At 48.9% G+C, this 18,070-nt stretch overlaps 1 protein-coding gene across 1 annotated transcript in view; it reads right to left on the reverse strand.

The window, feature by feature from the left end:
- Positions 1-1,141, reverse strand: part of NTSR1 (neurotensin receptor 1) — a 55,330-nt gene extending 54,189 nt beyond the window's left edge. The window contains exon 1 of the mRNA XM_066561676.1: positions 439-1,141. Within this exon, the coding sequence (XP_066417773.1) occupies positions 439-1,104 (666 nt within the window). The 5' untranslated portion in view covers positions 1,105-1,141. The remainder of the gene's footprint in view (positions 1-438) is intronic.
- Positions 1,142-18,070: the final 16,929 nt, after the last annotated feature.

An 18,070-nucleotide genomic window follows, 5' to 3' on the forward strand; every position in this document is an offset into this window, starting at 1 on the left:
GGAGAGAGGGTTTTATTTCCCCTGAACTTGCTGGCCGCTTTCCAGCAGAAGGGGGGGGAGATGCAGAAAATGCGGGGAAAGGGTGGAAATTCGGGGGTTTCTGGCCATGATCGGCCACCAGGAGCTGCGGAGCGGGACACGGGAGGCTCCGGGCACGGGAAGGGGCCGGATTTAGCACGGAGCAGGATTTTCCCCGGTGCAAGGTCTCTGCTCAGAGTGGCGGGGCAGGAGGGGAGCAGCGGGCAGAGCCGAGACCCCCACAAATCCCTCCTGAGCGCACCCCGGGCCGGTGCGTCCCGCCAGGGCTGCCCGGGACATCCCGTTCCAGACATCCCATGGCCGGGACATCCCATCCCGAGCCGGAGCCCGCTCCAACCTCTCCCTCCTGCCCCGCCCGGCTCCGCAAAGTTCGGCCAGCCGCGGGAGGAGGCTCCTCACCTGGATGACCGTCTTGAGCGTGGAGGTGTCCACGATGGCCGTGCAGATGAGGGAGTCGGGATCCCGGTCCTTGCCGTAGATCTGCCCCATGGTGAAGATCATGGGGATGGCGAGCAGGAAGGAGGCGATCCAGATGCAGCTGATGAACTTCTTGGTGCGGCTGCGGGACATGATGCTCTTGGCTTTAAAGGGGTGGCAGATGGCCATGTAGCGCTCCACGCTGAGGCTGGCGATGTTGAGTGCCGTGGCATAGGTGCAGGCGTCCCGGAGGAAGTAGTAGCCCTTGCAAACGGCCCCCCCGAAAGCCCAGGGGTGATGGACCCAGATGAAGTTGTAGAGCTCGATGGGCATGCAGAGGAGGAAGATGAGGAGGTCGGAGAAGGCGAGGCTGGCCAGGTGGTAGTGCACGGTGCTCTGCAGGTTCTGCAGCGACTTCTTCCTCACCAGCGTGTACGCCGTGATGGAGTTGCCCACGGTGCCCACCAAGAACAGAGCCAAGTAGATGACGGTCACCATCACTTTGGAGTAGATGTCGGTGTTGACGTCCAGGTCCTCCTCGTCGGGCACTTTGGGGAGCAGGTCGGAGCGGTTGCTGGCGTTGGCATAGCTGGGCTGCGGCTGCAGCGGCCCCGCGGGCACGGCCGGGGCCGTGGCGTTCGGGTGCATCCCCGGCAGCACCGCCCGGAGCCGCCGCTGCCCCCGGCGCGGAACTTGGCCGCTTTTAATGCGGCGGGAGGAGCCGGCGGTCCCGGGGCTGCCGCGCGTGTGCGAGGGCGAGACGCGCCCCCCGCTCGGTGCCGGTGCGAGCGGCCCCGGATCCCTCCTCCCTCCCTGCGGCTCCCCCGCACACCACGGTGTGAGTGTGAGTGTCTGTGTCTGTCTCTGTGTGTGTGAGTGTGTGTGTGTGAGTGTGAATGTCTGTGTGTGTATGTGTGTGTGTGTGTGTGTGTGTGTGTGTGAGTGTGTGTGTGTGTCTGTGTATGTCTGTGTGTGTGTCTGTGTCTCTGTGTGTGAGAGTGTCTGTGTCTCTGTGTGTGTGCCAATGTCTGTGTGAGTGTGTCTGTGTCTGTGTGTGTGTGTGCTGCGCCGAGCCCTCGCACCGCACCGGGACACCGACAGACCGACACACACACCGGGACACCGACACACACACCGGGACACCAGGACACGGGCACGGACGGACCGACACACACCGGGACACCGGCACACACACCGGGGCAGGCACACACAGCAGGACACGGACACACGCACCGGGACACGGACACACCGACACACACACCGGGACAGGCACACTCACACTGGGACACCGACACACACTCCGGGACACACAGACTCACACACACCGGCACACACACAGGGACACCGGGGCACACACACCGGGACACGGACGCACACCCCGGCATGCACACTCGCACACAGCCCGGTGCAGGTGCACACACACCGGCACACACACACCGGCACACACACACCGGCACACACACCGGCACACACACACCGGCACACACACACCGGCACACACACCGGCACACACACACAGGGACACCGGCACACACACACCGGCACACACACCGGCACACACACACAGGGACACCGGCACACACGCACCGGCCGCCCCGCACCGCCGCGCCCTCCCCGCCGCTCACCGCCGTGCCCCGGCCCCGCTGCCCAGAGGGGTTTTGCAGCCCCAGCCCGGTCCCCAGAGCCCGGCCCGTGTAGGGAGAGAGGGAGGGAGGAGGTCCCGGGCCGGGCTGCGCAGCCACTCCCCACTGAGACTGCCCCACATCCCTCTCTAAGCCGGGCACGGCTGGAAGCTGAGGGCTGGTAAGGGGCTGCCCGGGGGGCTGAGCCCCCTCCTGCATCCCCACAGGGTGAGGAGAGGGATCAGGGCTGCTCTGACTCTCCTGTACAACTGCAGGTACTGATGATTCCCAAACATCCACTCAGCTCCTGCTGCTGCTGGGATAAATGCCTGTAAATGAAGGGGAAAACACATTTATAAATACCTACCCGTGCCCTGACCTGCTAGGGCACCCTCAGTGCCATGGCACAGCTGCTTTGCTTTGGTCCCTATCAGTGACTTTTCCCTTAATATCTTCATATTTGGGGATGTGGGGTCCTCTATGAGCTTCCCTGTTGCTGGGACACGGGCCGTGGAGGTGTTGTGGTGATGCTGAAGGTGACAAATGGATCCTCCCCAGGGAAAGGTTCCCCAAGGATGGGTGGTCTGTGATGGGGTTACCCTTTCAGCCACCCTGTAAATCTCTGGTGAGCTGTTTGTCCACTCACTCATCTCAGAGAGAAAAATCTTTAAAAATGAAGAGAGGAGATGGAGGAAAATCCCACTCAGGGCATCACTGGTTTATCCAAAGATGGCCATAATTTTTCCTATTCCTTAGCAGATGCTGAGTAGCTTGTTTCCAAGAGCCAGTGGGCTCTGTGTTCACCCAGGCTCTTACCTAGCTGAAAGATATCTAATTCTTCAGTCAATCAAATAATCTCATGAATACAACAGCAAACTTTCCCCAGCCATCCACCAAGGGTAAATATTCCCCCCAGTTCTGCTCCTCTCACATCCATCCAATAAGAGCGCCATGGAAGACTAACCAAAATCAGATTTATTTATTCATGTTATTCATACCAATTCAGAGAGAAATATTTTCCGGCACTCATCCCACTCTAGTTTAGAGAATGACTAATTATCTCTTAACACCAATGTTCCTTCCATTTAGGCTCTTCTATTAGGAAATTTCTATTAGTTGAGAGGAGTTTGTCAGAGCTGCTGTTCCCAGCTGGTCTCCCCAATTGCTCCTGAGCCTTGGACAAGGTCTTGGGGTGGATCAAGAGTATTTATCCTGGAAAAGGAGAGTGGGACATGAGGTAAGTTGGTGGGGTGTACTGAAGGAGAGCTGCAGCTGGGATGCAAACCTTCTCCTGGCTGTCCCCAGCCCTCAACCCCCAGGCTGGGGGAGCTCAGAGCCCCATGATTAAACCACAAACCCACAGTTATGGACTAAAGCAGCTCTCCCACAGATGCAGTGAGCGAGTTCCTTTGGGATCTTCATCTGTAACGAAGAGTTATTGTCCCTTCTGGTGCTGTAACTTCATTTTGGCCTGGTGAAAAGCTGTTGCTATTCCCACAAACAAGATACCCATCTGCTGGTCTAATTTTGCAGTGTGGATGTGCACGTTTATATCAATAGCTGTCTGCAGAAATGCTCTGGTTTGGGTTTTGCTGCCTCATCTTTGTGCACTCAGGAGATGCTCAGGCACGGCTACAAGGAGGGAATTGCCCCAGCAGCTCTTCCTGAGTGCTCCATGTGCTGCCTCCTCCACTTTCCCTCCATGCCAAGCACTGGCAAGGAATATCAAGAGATATAATTTAAAACTAATTCTAATTGCAAACTGAAAGAGCAGGTACCTGGAAATAATGTGGCTGTTGATCTACAATCAGCACTTCAACAGGCTGGTGCAGTTTGTACTGGCCAAACCTCTCCTTTCCTAAAAGTGCACGGGGTAGGTACTACCCCAAAAGTTGGTGGGGACCACCCCAAAAATGGGCTGAGTGCTCCCATCAGGAAAGGCCTCAGCAGCACATTTCTACCAGCTAATTAATTTAGTAAGTTCTAATAATTCCTTCTCAAACCTGCCTCAGCCACGCGAGAAGGATTCTCAGGCAGCTCTGTTTCTCACAGGCAGGGTGCTGAGCACAGAGCTTGTCCTCCAGGCAGGGACCAACCTCTCTCCCCCTTTCCACAAAATGTTTGCACAGGCAGGTTCTCCCTTCTGTCCTCACTTGGCTTTTACGGAGCTGGGCTGGTCCAGCCTGAGGCCAGCCCTGCTCTCCCCCAGGAAGGCACCCAAAATATCCCCCCCTTTCCCACCCCACATCCCTTTCCCACCCCACATCCCTTTCCCACCCCACATCCCTTTCCCACCCCACATCCCTTTCCCACCCCACATCCCTCTCCTGCCCCTGCTGTAGCGCCTCTTTTCTCTCCCTGCTGCCAGCGCGTGCCCTGGGGGGATTTGTGAATTCCCTTTCTACAAAACGAATGACAAAAACATCTCTTCTCACCTTCACTGCTGCTCCCAGCAAGGTTTTAATCCACGCTCCCCTCCCAGCCAAGGCAGAGGCGGGGATGAACCGCTTCCTTCTGGCGCTCCAAAGCCTCCACCATAAATCCCCAGCGTTTGTTTCGGAACCAGCCGACCTTTTAGCTAATCTGGGCTCGTTTTAATATATTTTGTGTGTGTGTGTCTGAGGCTTAAAAAAGGAAAAGAATCATGGAAACTAAAAAAACTCCTGATCTCAAATGTTACTGCAAGGCATTTACTTAAAATCTTGCAGGAAAATGTCACCCAAAGACCTCATCTATTTAAACTGCCTGGACTTCAAGCCAAGGGTCCCACTGTGCCTCAGATGTGAAGCCTCACTCCCCTTTTATGGAGACTCAAGTATTTTTCATCTTTTCTTTTTCCAGGTGATTCCAGTCACTAGGAATTTTTCGAGTTAATCTTATTCCTGCCTGATTTCAACAGGAGGGAATTTTCTGAAGGGCATGGGAAGCAGCAAAGGGAAAGCTCTGCAAGAGGTTGGTGCTGGGAGACAGCATCAACCTTTTTCCCATGGAGCACCCAGCCCCAAACCCCTGTTGGAGCAGGTTTGTGAGGCAGGGGATGCTGGACTGATGGAAGCCTTTAAAATCACTTCCCAGTGGGCTCACTATAGACAGGCTCTCCCCTAAAAGTCAGGAGTGTCTAAAGATGAGTTGGGAAGGTAAAATCCTGGAGTGTACAGGGATTTTTTGGGGGGGCATGCTGTGCCTGTAAAGCAAGGAAGTGAGGGAGAAAGGGGTGGTAGAAAAAAGAGACATTGATCAGCATTGTTGGTGGCAATATTGACTGGATCATTACTTACAGGCACTCCTACACTCAACTTATTGCAAAATAAAGTGTTGGTTTGGCTGAGCAATAAACAATATTTACTGCCTTTGGCTGAACTGTTTTCAGAAGAGTGTTTTAAATCAAACCAGTTGATACACAGGAAATTTATTGACTCTGGTTTTCATGGCAGATCCACCCGCTGAGGCTCTGCAGTGCGAGCACGTCGGTGTGTGGGTTGGCAGAGTGGACTGACATGCCCAGAGCAGAGCAATGATCACACACCCCAGCATGTGTGTTCTTGGGCAGCTTGAAAAAAGAAAAAGGCAGCCCACAACCCAGAACACGCTGTGGTGTGTATGGTGCTGTTGGAAAGAAAATCACTCTGAAGAAGGATCAGTCTCTGGGAAGGAAGAACTGGGAAATAAGGGGTCAAGGCAACTTTTAGAGGTCCCATAATCTGTGTGCTTCATGGTCAAATTCAGTCCTTTATTCAGGCAAAACCCCTTCTAAGATAATGAATGTACTGGCTGACAGTCCCAGTAGTGTTTGTCTCAAACATCAGAGAGTGATGCAGTAACTGGACACACACAGGAGATATCAACTGCTTTATTTGGAGATAAAGGAGTTTGGGGTCCCTTGGGCTGGTACTGCAACAAGCCCAAATCTGATTCCTCATAGCAATAAATGCATTTTGTCTTTATATATGCAGTACAAGTGCTCACCACACAGACAGTCGTGCTGCACACAGGGTTTCTCTTTGGAAATCCTGGGGTTTATTCCAACAACAAATACCAAAAAAAAGGGACAGAGGAGTCTAAATGGAAACTTTGCACTCTCTGTGGCTGAGACCCTGCATCGTAGCCCCAAGCAGGCACACGCAGATGGGCTGTTCCTGGGTTCCCCAGGGTTTCATCTGCTTTTGCTGTGGCTCTGCCAGCTGTGCTCCCAACAGCTCCACGCAGCGGTGCCGGCCTGGAGCGCAGCCCTGCCTGCCAGGAGGCTCCAGCCCGGCCCCTTCACACACCACACCAGCATCCTTCAGGAGGTCTCAGCACTCAGTTCTCAGATTAACCTCATTTTCTCAGCCCTCCTCTGTAGGAGCCGAAATGAGAGATGTGGGACTCCAGGAGCTCTCCAAAACGCAGTTTATTCCATCCAAGATGTCACAGCAGTCCAGGGTAGTGGGTGACAGAGCTGTGCCTACAGCTGTCAGCTCCAGTGGCTTACAAGCCTGGAGACCCTTTGGTTTTGGTTACAATGCATTATAGACTTTGCTAAGCATCTTAATACAGCAGAACCAATCTATACCTTAACTATTATCTATAGCCTATCATAACTACTATAATTACCCTATTCATGTTACCATTCTTCAATCACTAAGTTTAAGCTAGAAGTTGTTTTTCAGTTTTCCTGCAGTGGAAAATTCTGAGACCTTTTTTCTACTGGCCACATCTGCAGCCTTGTTTGCCTGTGCTATCTTCCTGCTTGGTAAAAACATCTTCTTGTTTGAGGTGGGTTTATCCTGTGCTCTAAGTCATAAAAACCCCTTCTAACTAACACACCCTTTGCCTCCTTGGTTATCCAGTAAGACTCAGGAATTCTATTCTTCTATATCAAAACTTGCTTCCATCTCTATTCCTTCATCAGACTCTACATTTAAAAATCTTTCTCATAAGCACACATATCTGTAAGACTTTCTTGTCAAACTTTCATCCTTCCCAACATCACCCTTCAAAGAGCTGATGCTGTTTTCCAAAATTTCGGTGGGCCTGGCAGTTGTAAAATGCAAAGGAAAAAGCAGCACAGCAAAAATCCCTGGCAGCCAAATGCTCTTTACTGTCTCTTCCCAGTGACCTTCCCATGTGTTTGAAGTGCTCACAGATCCTGATTAAATGCCTTGGATTTCAGGAAACACAAAAAGCACTGGCCATGCTTTGTGCTCTTTCCTGGTGTGAGCTTTTCTATTAAATGCTGGAAATGCCATGGGCTGGAAGAGCTTTTTCCTTGGCTCTATGTCACCAAAACAACAGGATGTGTTCAGACACCCTTCACCCTGGTCTCTGGCACCCAGCAAGTCCCTTTCCTTTTCCAGGGAGGCCAGCACTGATGGATGCAGCAGGCTCAGCACCAGAAAGATTCCCAGTGGAAACTTTTCTGGGATTCCCTACACTGGCTTCAACATTTCAAACTCAAAATCTTGGCACTTTGTGTCTTCCAAAGCATGCTGTGACCTGTGCAAATGCTTATTATTGGCTCTCTGTAATCTGGCTCGTTCCTGCTATTCTTCCTTTTAAGAGCCCACATCCTCCTATTTTTCCAAGCACTGACACCCTGAGCCTGGGCTGCTCCTGAGCCTGGGCTGCTCCTGGGCCCAGCCTGGCATCCCCATCCCTGTGTGAGCAGAGGGTGCTGACACTGTCTGCAGCCTCTGAGGGTGTGACAAGGTCCCTCCTGACCATCCCCCGGAGGAAGAGGGACCATGACCCAAGGCTCTGCTGAGGCAGCTGAGCTCCATCCCTGCCCTGCAGCTGCCTGGGCACAGCCTGAGCTCAGCCTGGAGAAGCCCAGTTTCTGTCCTGCCTCCTCGCTGATGTCACTGCAGGACCTGCTGCTCTGATGACTCAGAGGAAGGGTTTATTCACACTCCTGTGGCCAGGAAGCTATCAGGATCGCATCATGGGCTTGCCTGGGGTGCTTTGTTTCTGAGGCAGGTGCAGTCCTGCTGACCCCAGCAGATCTGCAGAGGCACCAGCTCCCTGCCCTGTGCCCATCCTGATGCCTCCCAGCCACATCTCACACCTCAGGCTCTGCTGATTTCCTTCCTCCCCTTGGCCAGATTGACCCAGACACTTTCTCAGTTCAAGCATCTTGAACCAGGGAGGACAAAACCAGCATTAACCCTGTTAGAGTGATCAGAGAGCCCCTGGAGAGGGATTTTCATTTCCTTTTTCTGATGTGGCTCAGAGGTTGTTGCACCCAACCCAAGGGAAAAGGCTCCCATAACCAGGTAAAAGCCCCAACTCCAGAGGCTCTATAATGTAGAGCAGCCCTGGGACTGCTCTAAATTAAACTCTAAGAAAACAACCAAAGGATGTAAGAGATAAAGAAAAATATATCTACAAAAAAAAAAAAAAAAAAAAAAAAGGCCAGGGAAGTTCATTCCTTTCATCCTGTGTTAGAGAGGGAGCTCATTCAGTGCCTTTCAGTGCTAACTGGGGCTGCATTCAGTGCCTGACATCTTTTTTGCCCATAAGGCTCATCAGTGGTGTTTGGGGAACTGCAGGTACTGAAGAAATAAGGGAAAAAAAAAAGAAAAAAAAGAGCCCAGCTTGTGGGAAATAAATCTTTGGTTGATTTAGTGGAAAGATGTTTACTGAGAAGGGGAACTCTCTGGACAATAGCTATCATTATAAAGATTCTCATAAATCACAGACAAACTGTTCTGACTCCAAGGGAAAATATTTCCAACTGTTTCACTGTTAAAAAAATAAGTTGGATTTTTTCATCTTACAGAAAACAATGTCTGCTCTCCAGCATCTTTTCATTTTTGCTTCTAGAGACTTCCCTGCTCTGCTCCTTGCCTTCCCTAACCTGTGAATATCATTCCAAAGCATTATGCCAAAGCAAAGGGGTGATCCTGGGGTGTCTTTGCTAGAATTGGTAAACTTTTGTTTACAAAGCCCATGTGCACAGATGTGGAAACCAAAACAAGTTCATTTTTAGTGCAGTACAAGATTTTACAGCAGAACAGAAGAAGTTGCCCACCCAGCCTTGAATCCAGGTCTGAGTGCCCGAGGAAAAAAGTCTGGAGAAAGATTTGGGTAGAAGGGTGCATTCATACAGGTAATTGCTAAACATCAGCAAAGCCACACTGGTGAGAAGGATGTGAAATAGGTTAGAAAAATTAGATGGAGTCCTTCTTCCTCAGTAATGTCACCAAAGGAAGTCATATTTCACCAGCTGGCAAAGAGGAATAACAATGACAGAAACTTCCACAAAGCAGCTGTGAGATGAACTGGCAGGCAGCTGGACAGAGTTCAATTAACAAAATTATTTCTTTAAATGACTTGATTCTCCAGAATTTGCTCTGATCCCTCAGCAAATTTTGCAGCCACAGGTCAGCTTGGCTCTGATATTGTGTGAGGTTCACTTAAAGCTCCTGTCTTACCTGGAGCTATGCTGGCAAGATGAGCAGGTTGACCTCAGCACAAGGAGAAATGCTTCTCTGCAAGGGAGGCACAAGGAGGCACAGAGTTATGAAATTCAAAATTAAAGGCCAAAAGTCAAGCTGAAGTCAGGGTGGCAGGATCTGCCTGAATTTTGTTTGCATAAGTAATACTTCTAGAGGGCAGAAGTCCACAGGCAACATTTTCTGACACCTCTACAGCTTAATTTGCACAGCAAGGCCAATGCTTGGAAATGATTTTCCAATATTTGGGCCCTATAGCAATATGGGGCATATAAAAAAATGTGGGATTTTCACCATAAATATCAGGAGTTATTTTAAAACATTTTTAGAATTATTTTTAAAGCCTTTTGTAGTTCTTCACTTGTCCCCAAACAACCTCATCTCAAGGGATGTCTCATTTGAGTGTCTCCCTGCAGAAAGAGAGGCACTTGAGACACCTCAGTGGATCATAACTGGAGAATAACAAATTAACATCACTGATGAGCCTCTGAAACCACTGACAAATGAGCTGAGTGAGCAGCAAGTCCTAAATTCATCTTTGTGAGGACTCAGCTTTGGATGCATTAGGAAGATGTGTAGCTCCCACCTGCTTGTATCTGTACCTTAATGGAGATCTTCACTTCCCAGAAGCCCCTCCAAGCAGCTCAGAAATACACCCCTGTCCTCTGTGAGCCGCTCTGCTTCCCTTGATAAGTATGCAAACACATTTTATTATGAGCCTAATATGCCAGCTAGAAGGAGAAATTGATAGTCTGCCATATAAAGAGATCCGAGATACGCTTGAAAAAGGGCAAACCTGCAAGAAATAAAATCCATCTTGTGTTGCAATATGAGGAGATCACTTTATCTGTTCGTCTTTTATTGGAATAAAAGGGCATGTGTGGGTATTGAATTAGCAGCGTGACATGTCACAGCCTGAGCTCAAAGTATAAAAAGAAAGATTTTGATCAAATGCACACTTGCTTCAAGATGTAAAAGGGAGGATGTGAAGAAGCAATTCTGCGAATTTAAGCGAAATTGGTTTAGAGCAGATTTTGACAGCAAAGAGACAGAAAATGTGACAATCTCACCCCCAGCCACCAACCTACCCACAGCAAACCCATCTGCAGGGCCTTGTCACAGCTGGTGCCCTCTGTCCTGCAGCCCAGGAGGGGAGCACAGCACTCTGCTGGAGCCAGGGCAGTCCCAGCCCTTCACCTCAGCCCCAAAGGAGGAGAGGAGGGAGCTGGAGACAGGGCTGACTCCTCATCCTCTTTGGCTTTTGAACCTAATCACAGAGGATCTGGGAGAAGGTGATGCTCCTAACCCTGGAGAGGTCCAATAGTCTCATGTTCACTTCCTGACAGGCTGAAATTCTTCTTCAAGGGCTGAAAGTCAAGGAGATAAGTCAAACCCTTTTGTCTTTAGATTCTCAGTTTGGCTAATTGCAGACTTCCTCACAAGTGCCATGCTCATGGAAGACTCAGAAGACATGAAGCTATTTTTACTCTTCGTTTAACTCTTCTCAGCCATTAGCAAGTGAGAAGTTGTGATTAGTGCTGCGAGTTCTCCTGTAAAACAGTTATCCAGTGAATCACTCTTCACTGACAGGGCCCTGCCCATCTTCCCACCAGCCTCACCAGGTGATAGCCTACTATTATAACTCCTCCAGGAGACAGTGATTTCATGGAGAAAGCACTTTTCTTCCTCTCCTGCCTGGTAGGGAGCTGCTCTGCTCAGCTCCATGGCAAACAGGAGCTGGAGGGGACCCTTCCAGCCAGGGTATCCTCACAGATGGGGCTTCAGCTGCTCACACACCAGAGAAACACAGGGAATGGTCCTGCTGGCTCCAGGGAGCTGATAAAGATGGAAACAAATAAATGTCACCCCAAGTTCCTGGAGATCCACTGTCCAGGATGGGCAGGAGGATCTGAAATCATGGTTCTGGTTTATGAAGAGCAGAAGTGCCCTTGCTTTAGCCACCTCCAGCTGCATCAGGAGGGCATTCTCCCCAAAAACGAGGGCTCCCCTCCAGTGTCTGGTGCACACAGCACTCCTGTCCCCCCTTCCCTGCTCAGCTCAATGCACAGCAGTGCCAATCCAAGCTCAGCAATCCGCAGGGTCTCTCCTGCGCTGTGTTTCAGCTGCAGGAGGGAGCAGGAGCAGATCCAGACGTGCTGCCCCACCTTGCCCTGCTGCCCCAGGGGATGGGCTGGGCTCAGCAGGAGCACTGCTATTGATCATGGGCAGGCTGTGCTGCAGGTGACAGCAGTAATCATCATCATTCTTATTGCTTTATTTGATCACACAGACAGAGCCCAAAATGTGCCGATAATAACAGGAACACCCCGTGAGCATCTTTGATTTTCGCTTCATGAAATCACGCGTTTCACTGTTGTTTCTGAAAAAACATTAGATGGGAATCATTACAAGGCAAATTAGGTTTGAATGTTGACAGTTTGTGGAGAGAGGATGGAGACACAGCCTCAGCGAGCCCCTTTTCTGCCCAGAGTCTGGAATCAGTGGCAGAGCTCCACATCTGAGTCTGATCCTGCCTTCCTGACCTGCACCAGAATTCAGGAGTTTCTGATTTTTGCCACATCCCAGCTGACTAGGAGCTAAATAACAGGCTGGGTGCAGATATCACCACAAATGTGTTTTCATATTTCCATTAAGATTGGTCTTGATGAACCTGGAGGTCTTGACCAACCTTAATGATTCTATGATTCTATGCCACTACCTAAATAAAATGGAGTGGAAAAACAACAGGGCCAAAATCCACTCCGTCCCTCTAACTCTGCACTCGTGTGTTACTGTCTCAAGCTAATTATTACAGCTTGTGTTTATGTGGATCTTTTTGCCAACCTATAAAATAGCAGCAAATCCTCATGCTCGGTTTTGGCACTGAGCAAACATCTCAAACAAACCTCTCTTGGTTCCTGCAGCCCGTGGATTTGTCCTCCAGGCTGTCATGACAGTGAGGTTTGGTCCCAAATGGCTTAAATGACATTAAGTGGTTTTCCCATTACTCCAGCAGCAAACCCCATTCACGGGTGCAATTTCTAACCTGGCACAGATGAATGAAATTAAATTTGTGTGCTGATATCCAGAGAAATGTTTTTGTTTAGGAATAAATCAAGGAGATGGCTGGTGGTGCAGGTTGCAATGAACCTGCAGGAAACCTGCAATTACTGCTCAGAGCTGCCATTCCTGGAGCCAGGCTGAGCACCTGCAGTGCAATAAGGCAGATTAGGGATGCAGAATGTGTGTAAACATCATACATAATGGGGTTTGGCCAGCACATGTGGATTTGAGCCCATGAAAGGAGCAGCCTTTTCCACTTGCCTTCCCCATTCTGCCCACTGAGGATTTTCCTTGACAGAAAGAGACACAAATCCCAAGGTTTATAATCAATTCTGAGCGTGGGGTGCGAGGATGTTCAATGTTAAATGTTTAAATTAAACACAGCAACTTCTGCTATTCAGGCAGGAACCCACTCCCTTGGGAGGCTTCCTCGTAGGTGTGTTTAATGGGACCAGCTTTGCAGCAGCCAAAATCAATGTTGAGTCTGCTACAGCACAACCACAGGGCTGAAGCTGGAGAATGTTGGCTCATGGGTTTTGTTGTGGGCTCCCAGTTCAGCCTGTACATCCCAGAAACTCCAAGGAAGCTTCTTAGTTAAGGATTAAAATTTTCCAAAGTACTTTGCTATAATTGCACGCTATTCCTTAAATTAAATGCTTGAATAATTCTAGAAATTAGCTTGAACTAGAAAATGCTTCACCTCTAACTATAATTTGCTAGGAAACAGGTTAAAAAAAGGAAGAGCTCAAGCAAGAATAAGTAGCAGAAGTATAAAGAGGTTTGGGAGAGAGGAATTAAGTGTGAATATGAATCAGCAATAACTTACATTTATGTTGCTGTCACAGAACCCTGAAAATAAAATCCAAGTACAAACAGGGATAAATATTAAGCCAGCATTTATGTTCACTTTCATTTCAACAGTGCAAATACTTCAACACATTAAAAAAGATTTAGATTTTCTGGATACTCAGAGGTTTTGTAGGCACTGTCAAATTTGATTCAAGCCGATGAAGAAGTCTGAATTCTCTGCATAAACATGCAGCTTAGTAAGCCTTGTGCCCAGCTCATAATGTAAGATATTTTTAAGCAGCAGACTAGAAATGGGATCCATACAGCGTCCTCATGATTGCTCTGGAAATTTGGCCACAAAAGAGAAGCTGCATGGGAGTGTGCAGGGGATTATAGGCTGTGCTGAAGCAGAGGTGGGAGAACACAGCTCTCCCCAGCAGAAAAACCACATTTTCCTTGCAGGGTGCTGGAGAAGAGGAGCCAGGGACCAGCCAGGTCCAACCAAAGCCCTCCCTCCAATCTGACACATTTCTGCGTGGAATCATTTGACAGCTCAAGCGTGACCTGGGGCTGGAGGCTCAGCAGCTGCTGAAAGATTTGTGATGTTGAGGCTGCCCAGCTGCAGAGTGCTGCGTGCCCATGGGGGTCTCCTGACCTGGGCACTCCAGCCCTCAGGAGCTGCTCAGCTCTGCCCTGCCCTTCCCGTGGCTGAAAGGGATGAGACTTCATGGGGGAGACATCCAGGGCAGGTGTCACCTCCTCCCTGAGGCAGCAAGGGCTGCTTGGAGCCATGGATTGCTTACAGTCTGAAAATGAGATAAATTTAACCAGTACAGGACTTTGCAGCACAAAAGGGGTCCTGAGGAGGCTGCAAGCTGCTGTGTGCTTGGCCAGCCTCAGCACAGGGGAAAATCCACATCCACTGAGGCTTTGGCCACTGATTCTGGAGCTGGGAAGAAGTGACAGCAACGGGATTGACCAGGGTGATGATTGACCATGGATGTTGATGCTCTTTAATTTTCAGATTTGTGAACGTGGTTGCAAACTTGGGACTTTGTTTGACTCATGACTAACAGGAACATATGATTATTACAGCATTTGGGCCCAAGAATCAGTAAAAAACAAAAGCAGCATATGAGGCAACATATGGCAAATATGTATTTAGAAGCACAGAAAGTAGACAAACTCATCTGGGTCAAGATTTAATCAGATAATGTTTGGTTTAGACTCAGCACTAATGCTGCTTTGGAAGCATATTACATTTGGAGTCAGTATTTAAAACTCTGTTACAGGCAGATGAAAATAAAAACTAAGAGAAAAAAAAAGAGTGGCAAATTCATGGCATATTTAAATTTCTTTGGCAACCAGAAGATCAAGTCTAATTAATCCATACCCACCCACTTTCCTTATACTTCTGGTACAAAGTGCTAGCCTGGGTGTGTAATGCAGTTAATAACTCATTTCCTTTTGGTCTATTACTTATTAATTTCAAAATCCAGCTAGACCTACAAATACCATCTTAAACTCTGAAGAAGCTCCTGAAAGAAGAAAAAGGAAAGCTCTGATAATGCTGGAACTCTTTTATTTTTTAAGGAAAGTCCTTTTGATTCAAGAAGTCCTGCAGGTTTTTAGACAAAATATTTTCCCACAAAGTCAACGAGTCACAAAACACAGTCAGTGCTGTCATGGCTTGGGGTAATCTTTTAAGAGCTCTTTGTGGCCCTGTACATGTGCTATCATCTAATGTTTTTCCAGTACCTTTTTAATTTCCCAATTCCATCTTATGCGACCTTTGGCAAGCTCCATAACTTTATGTTGTTCCAGCATGCAAAATGCACTGTTCACATTCAGATCTCTCTTACTCAGGTGGAGACAGTGGAGCAACACCATTATCTGCAGGCTGGGAAAAAGATCAGGACCCATGCAGAGTCTTTCCCTCAGCCAAATAGTTACAGCTTCAAGCCACGAATAACACAAGATATGTGAAAAACCAACATGAGCATGCATGAGACTCATAGCACATAAAATTGCCTCTGAATCCCGATGGATGCAGTGGTCCAGCTCTGTTCTCCAGCACTTATTTCCCCACAGACCATTGCACTGCACAGAGCCCCTCGAGGATTCCCTGTGCCAAGCCAAATCCAGCCACCAGCAGAGCCTCTAGCACCTGCTTTCCATCACCTGCTGCTCGAACACTGCATGCCTTGGCACTTTTCATTGTTCTTCCATTTGATTAAATATTCACAAAATCTCTCCCCCATCAGGTACAGGGTACCCAATTTGCACTGACAGGTATGAATTTATTCATTTAGTGAGAACTCAGGTGGGGACACAATAAAGATCAGGGGAGAAGAGCAGGCACTGCACAACAGTCGAAGTCCAGGACAAGAGGTTTCTGAGCAGGGTTGCCTTTCTTTGAGAGTCAGGTTGAAGTCAGGATCAGGCATTTGATGTGGTCGCTGAATTTCCTGCATATTTATGACTCTACACATGAGAAAAGTTGTCAGCTTAGCAATGAGATGAGAACAGTTTGCTGCTCCCTCCCCGTTTAACAAAGGCACCAGGTGGCTGGCAGAGACGCTGGATTACTTCATTAGCAGCAAGCAGAGCAGAAGGCTGGCTGTGAACAAGCAGTGCTGAAGGAAGCCAAGGAGATGAAGCTGCAGGATGGAACCCCTCCAAGTGCTGATAGGAGACGGGAAGATGGGCCAAGCCAGTGAGAAAACCCTGTCACCTCTTCCAGGAGCTCACAGGGCCCTCCAACACCCCTTTCCTGCATCTGTGAAACCATCCCCTGCCGAGGCACGCTGTGCCTCAGCCTCTGTGCTGTCTTTCCCAACAAGGGCTGCTGTCCACAGGACAGTGATTGCAGCAGCCCCTCTGGGAGCCATAAACCACTCAAACATATGGCCCTGTTCCTCCACATCTGCTGGGATAACTGCTGCAACCTCTCTCACCCGAGGTACCCAGCAAAAACGGAGATGTGCACTAGCGGTCCATGGGTACCTATGGCTGTGGAGGGAACCATTCCACTCTCCTGGTTTTTGGGCCATCTCTCCTAATTCCATCAGATTATGGCATTAGTGAGGGTAGGAGAGGCAATAAGCTAATGCATCAGCCTTTCAGGCTCGGGGGGATTTGCTACCCTCCTTTTCCTTATCTCACAGAGATGTAGCGTGGTTTGACACGGATACTGGGAGCCAGCCCTGAGACTGCAGCTGGGAAGCAAGGAGCTTCTCCTGGATTCTGGAATGAATGAATTAATGTGTGCCTCCCTTTTAAAAAGGCACACAAAAATATCAGACTTCTGGGGCACTTGAAAATTCTGTTACCAACAGGTATTAAATAGCACATGGCTTGCTGCCTGCCAAGGACATCAGGGAAATGAGAAGGGAGTGAGTATCTCCAATTTTAGCTGAAGAGAGGACTCAGATAAAGGATCACAAAGCTCTCTGACAGGGCATGCTGCCCCTCAAGGTGCTGTAAATAGCCACAAGCCAATGATAGCAATTATTGGAATGTTTTCCCTTTCCTTCTTGGTGGAGATGCAACCTGGCAGTACAAGTGACATAGTGCATTGTCATTAACAGCATGGAAAACTCAAACACCGTTTTCAGGGCCTTACTTGTGCTAAACACAAGGCAATCTTTCCCAAAGCACTTGCAACCCCTGTGAGCTCCAGGGAAAACCCAGAAGCTGAGTTTATTCTATGATTTCTCCTAGTTTTTTTTCAAGTAAGGATTGCAGCAGGAAAGGTGAGGCTGCCAAGCCTTTCTTTGGGGCCAGCTTGGGTGTCTCCCTCCCTCTGTGCCCCAGCTTAGCAGTGATCTTGTGCTGATCCCCCTGCCCATTCATCTGCTGTGCCTTCGGAGCTGGCACTGCAGACAGGGTAATCCTCTTTGGTGCCTCTAACTTTAGTTAAAACATCACTTTTCAAACTCCAGTGAGAAGAGCCCAGTGGTCCTTTCTGCTCGTCTCACAAACCAAATTAGCCATCAAGTCACAACTGGGAAATTTAGCATCTCTTCACACTGGTGGTAATTAATCACTATTGCAGTTTAAAGGACTCTCTGGTTCACCCAGGACAGCAGCACTGAGGGAAAGGCAATACCTGAGGGGCTTTGAATGGGGAACTTAATACAAAGTCATTGTCAAGTGAATGAAGCCTTGAGAACACATTTACAGACTTGAAACGCAAATAGAAAAAGATGGAAGAAGAGGAAAGCCACATCTTCTTCATGGCAGTCAGGTTCTGCTGCTGGTTTGAACTGACATGATCAAAAGAACAGAAGACTGGTAATATTCTTGCATTATAATCCATGTAATTGTGTTTCTGGAGCAGGTCACTTTGAAAGTCATTCTCTGTTTAAATGTTCAAAGACAGGATGAGCTGGCTTTGAGTATGAACACAGTGCAGACAGTACATCCTCCACCAAAAACTCTCTGTCATTCTTCTCCTGCCCATGTGCCACCAACCACAAGGTCTCACCCACCAAGACATGTCACAGCAGGTGAGCAAGGACCTTCCCAGCTGCCATGGAGGGGAGTGAAACCAACAGCCTCTGCTTGGTGAGAATAACACAGGAAGAGCAGGGCTGCTAAAAACATGGCAAAATGAGTAGCTAAAGCCACAGGGACCATTTCATAATTCCTCTGGAAATGTGGAGCTGCTCGCCAGTTTTCCCTCACTGCTATTTCACAATGCTG

Source organism: Molothrus aeneus, chromosome 17 (genome assembly GCF_037042795.1).
Source record: "Molothrus aeneus isolate 106 chromosome 17, BPBGC_Maene_1.0, whole genome shotgun sequence".
NCBI classification, from domain to species: domain Eukaryota; kingdom Metazoa; phylum Chordata; class Aves; order Passeriformes; family Icteridae; genus Molothrus; species Molothrus aeneus.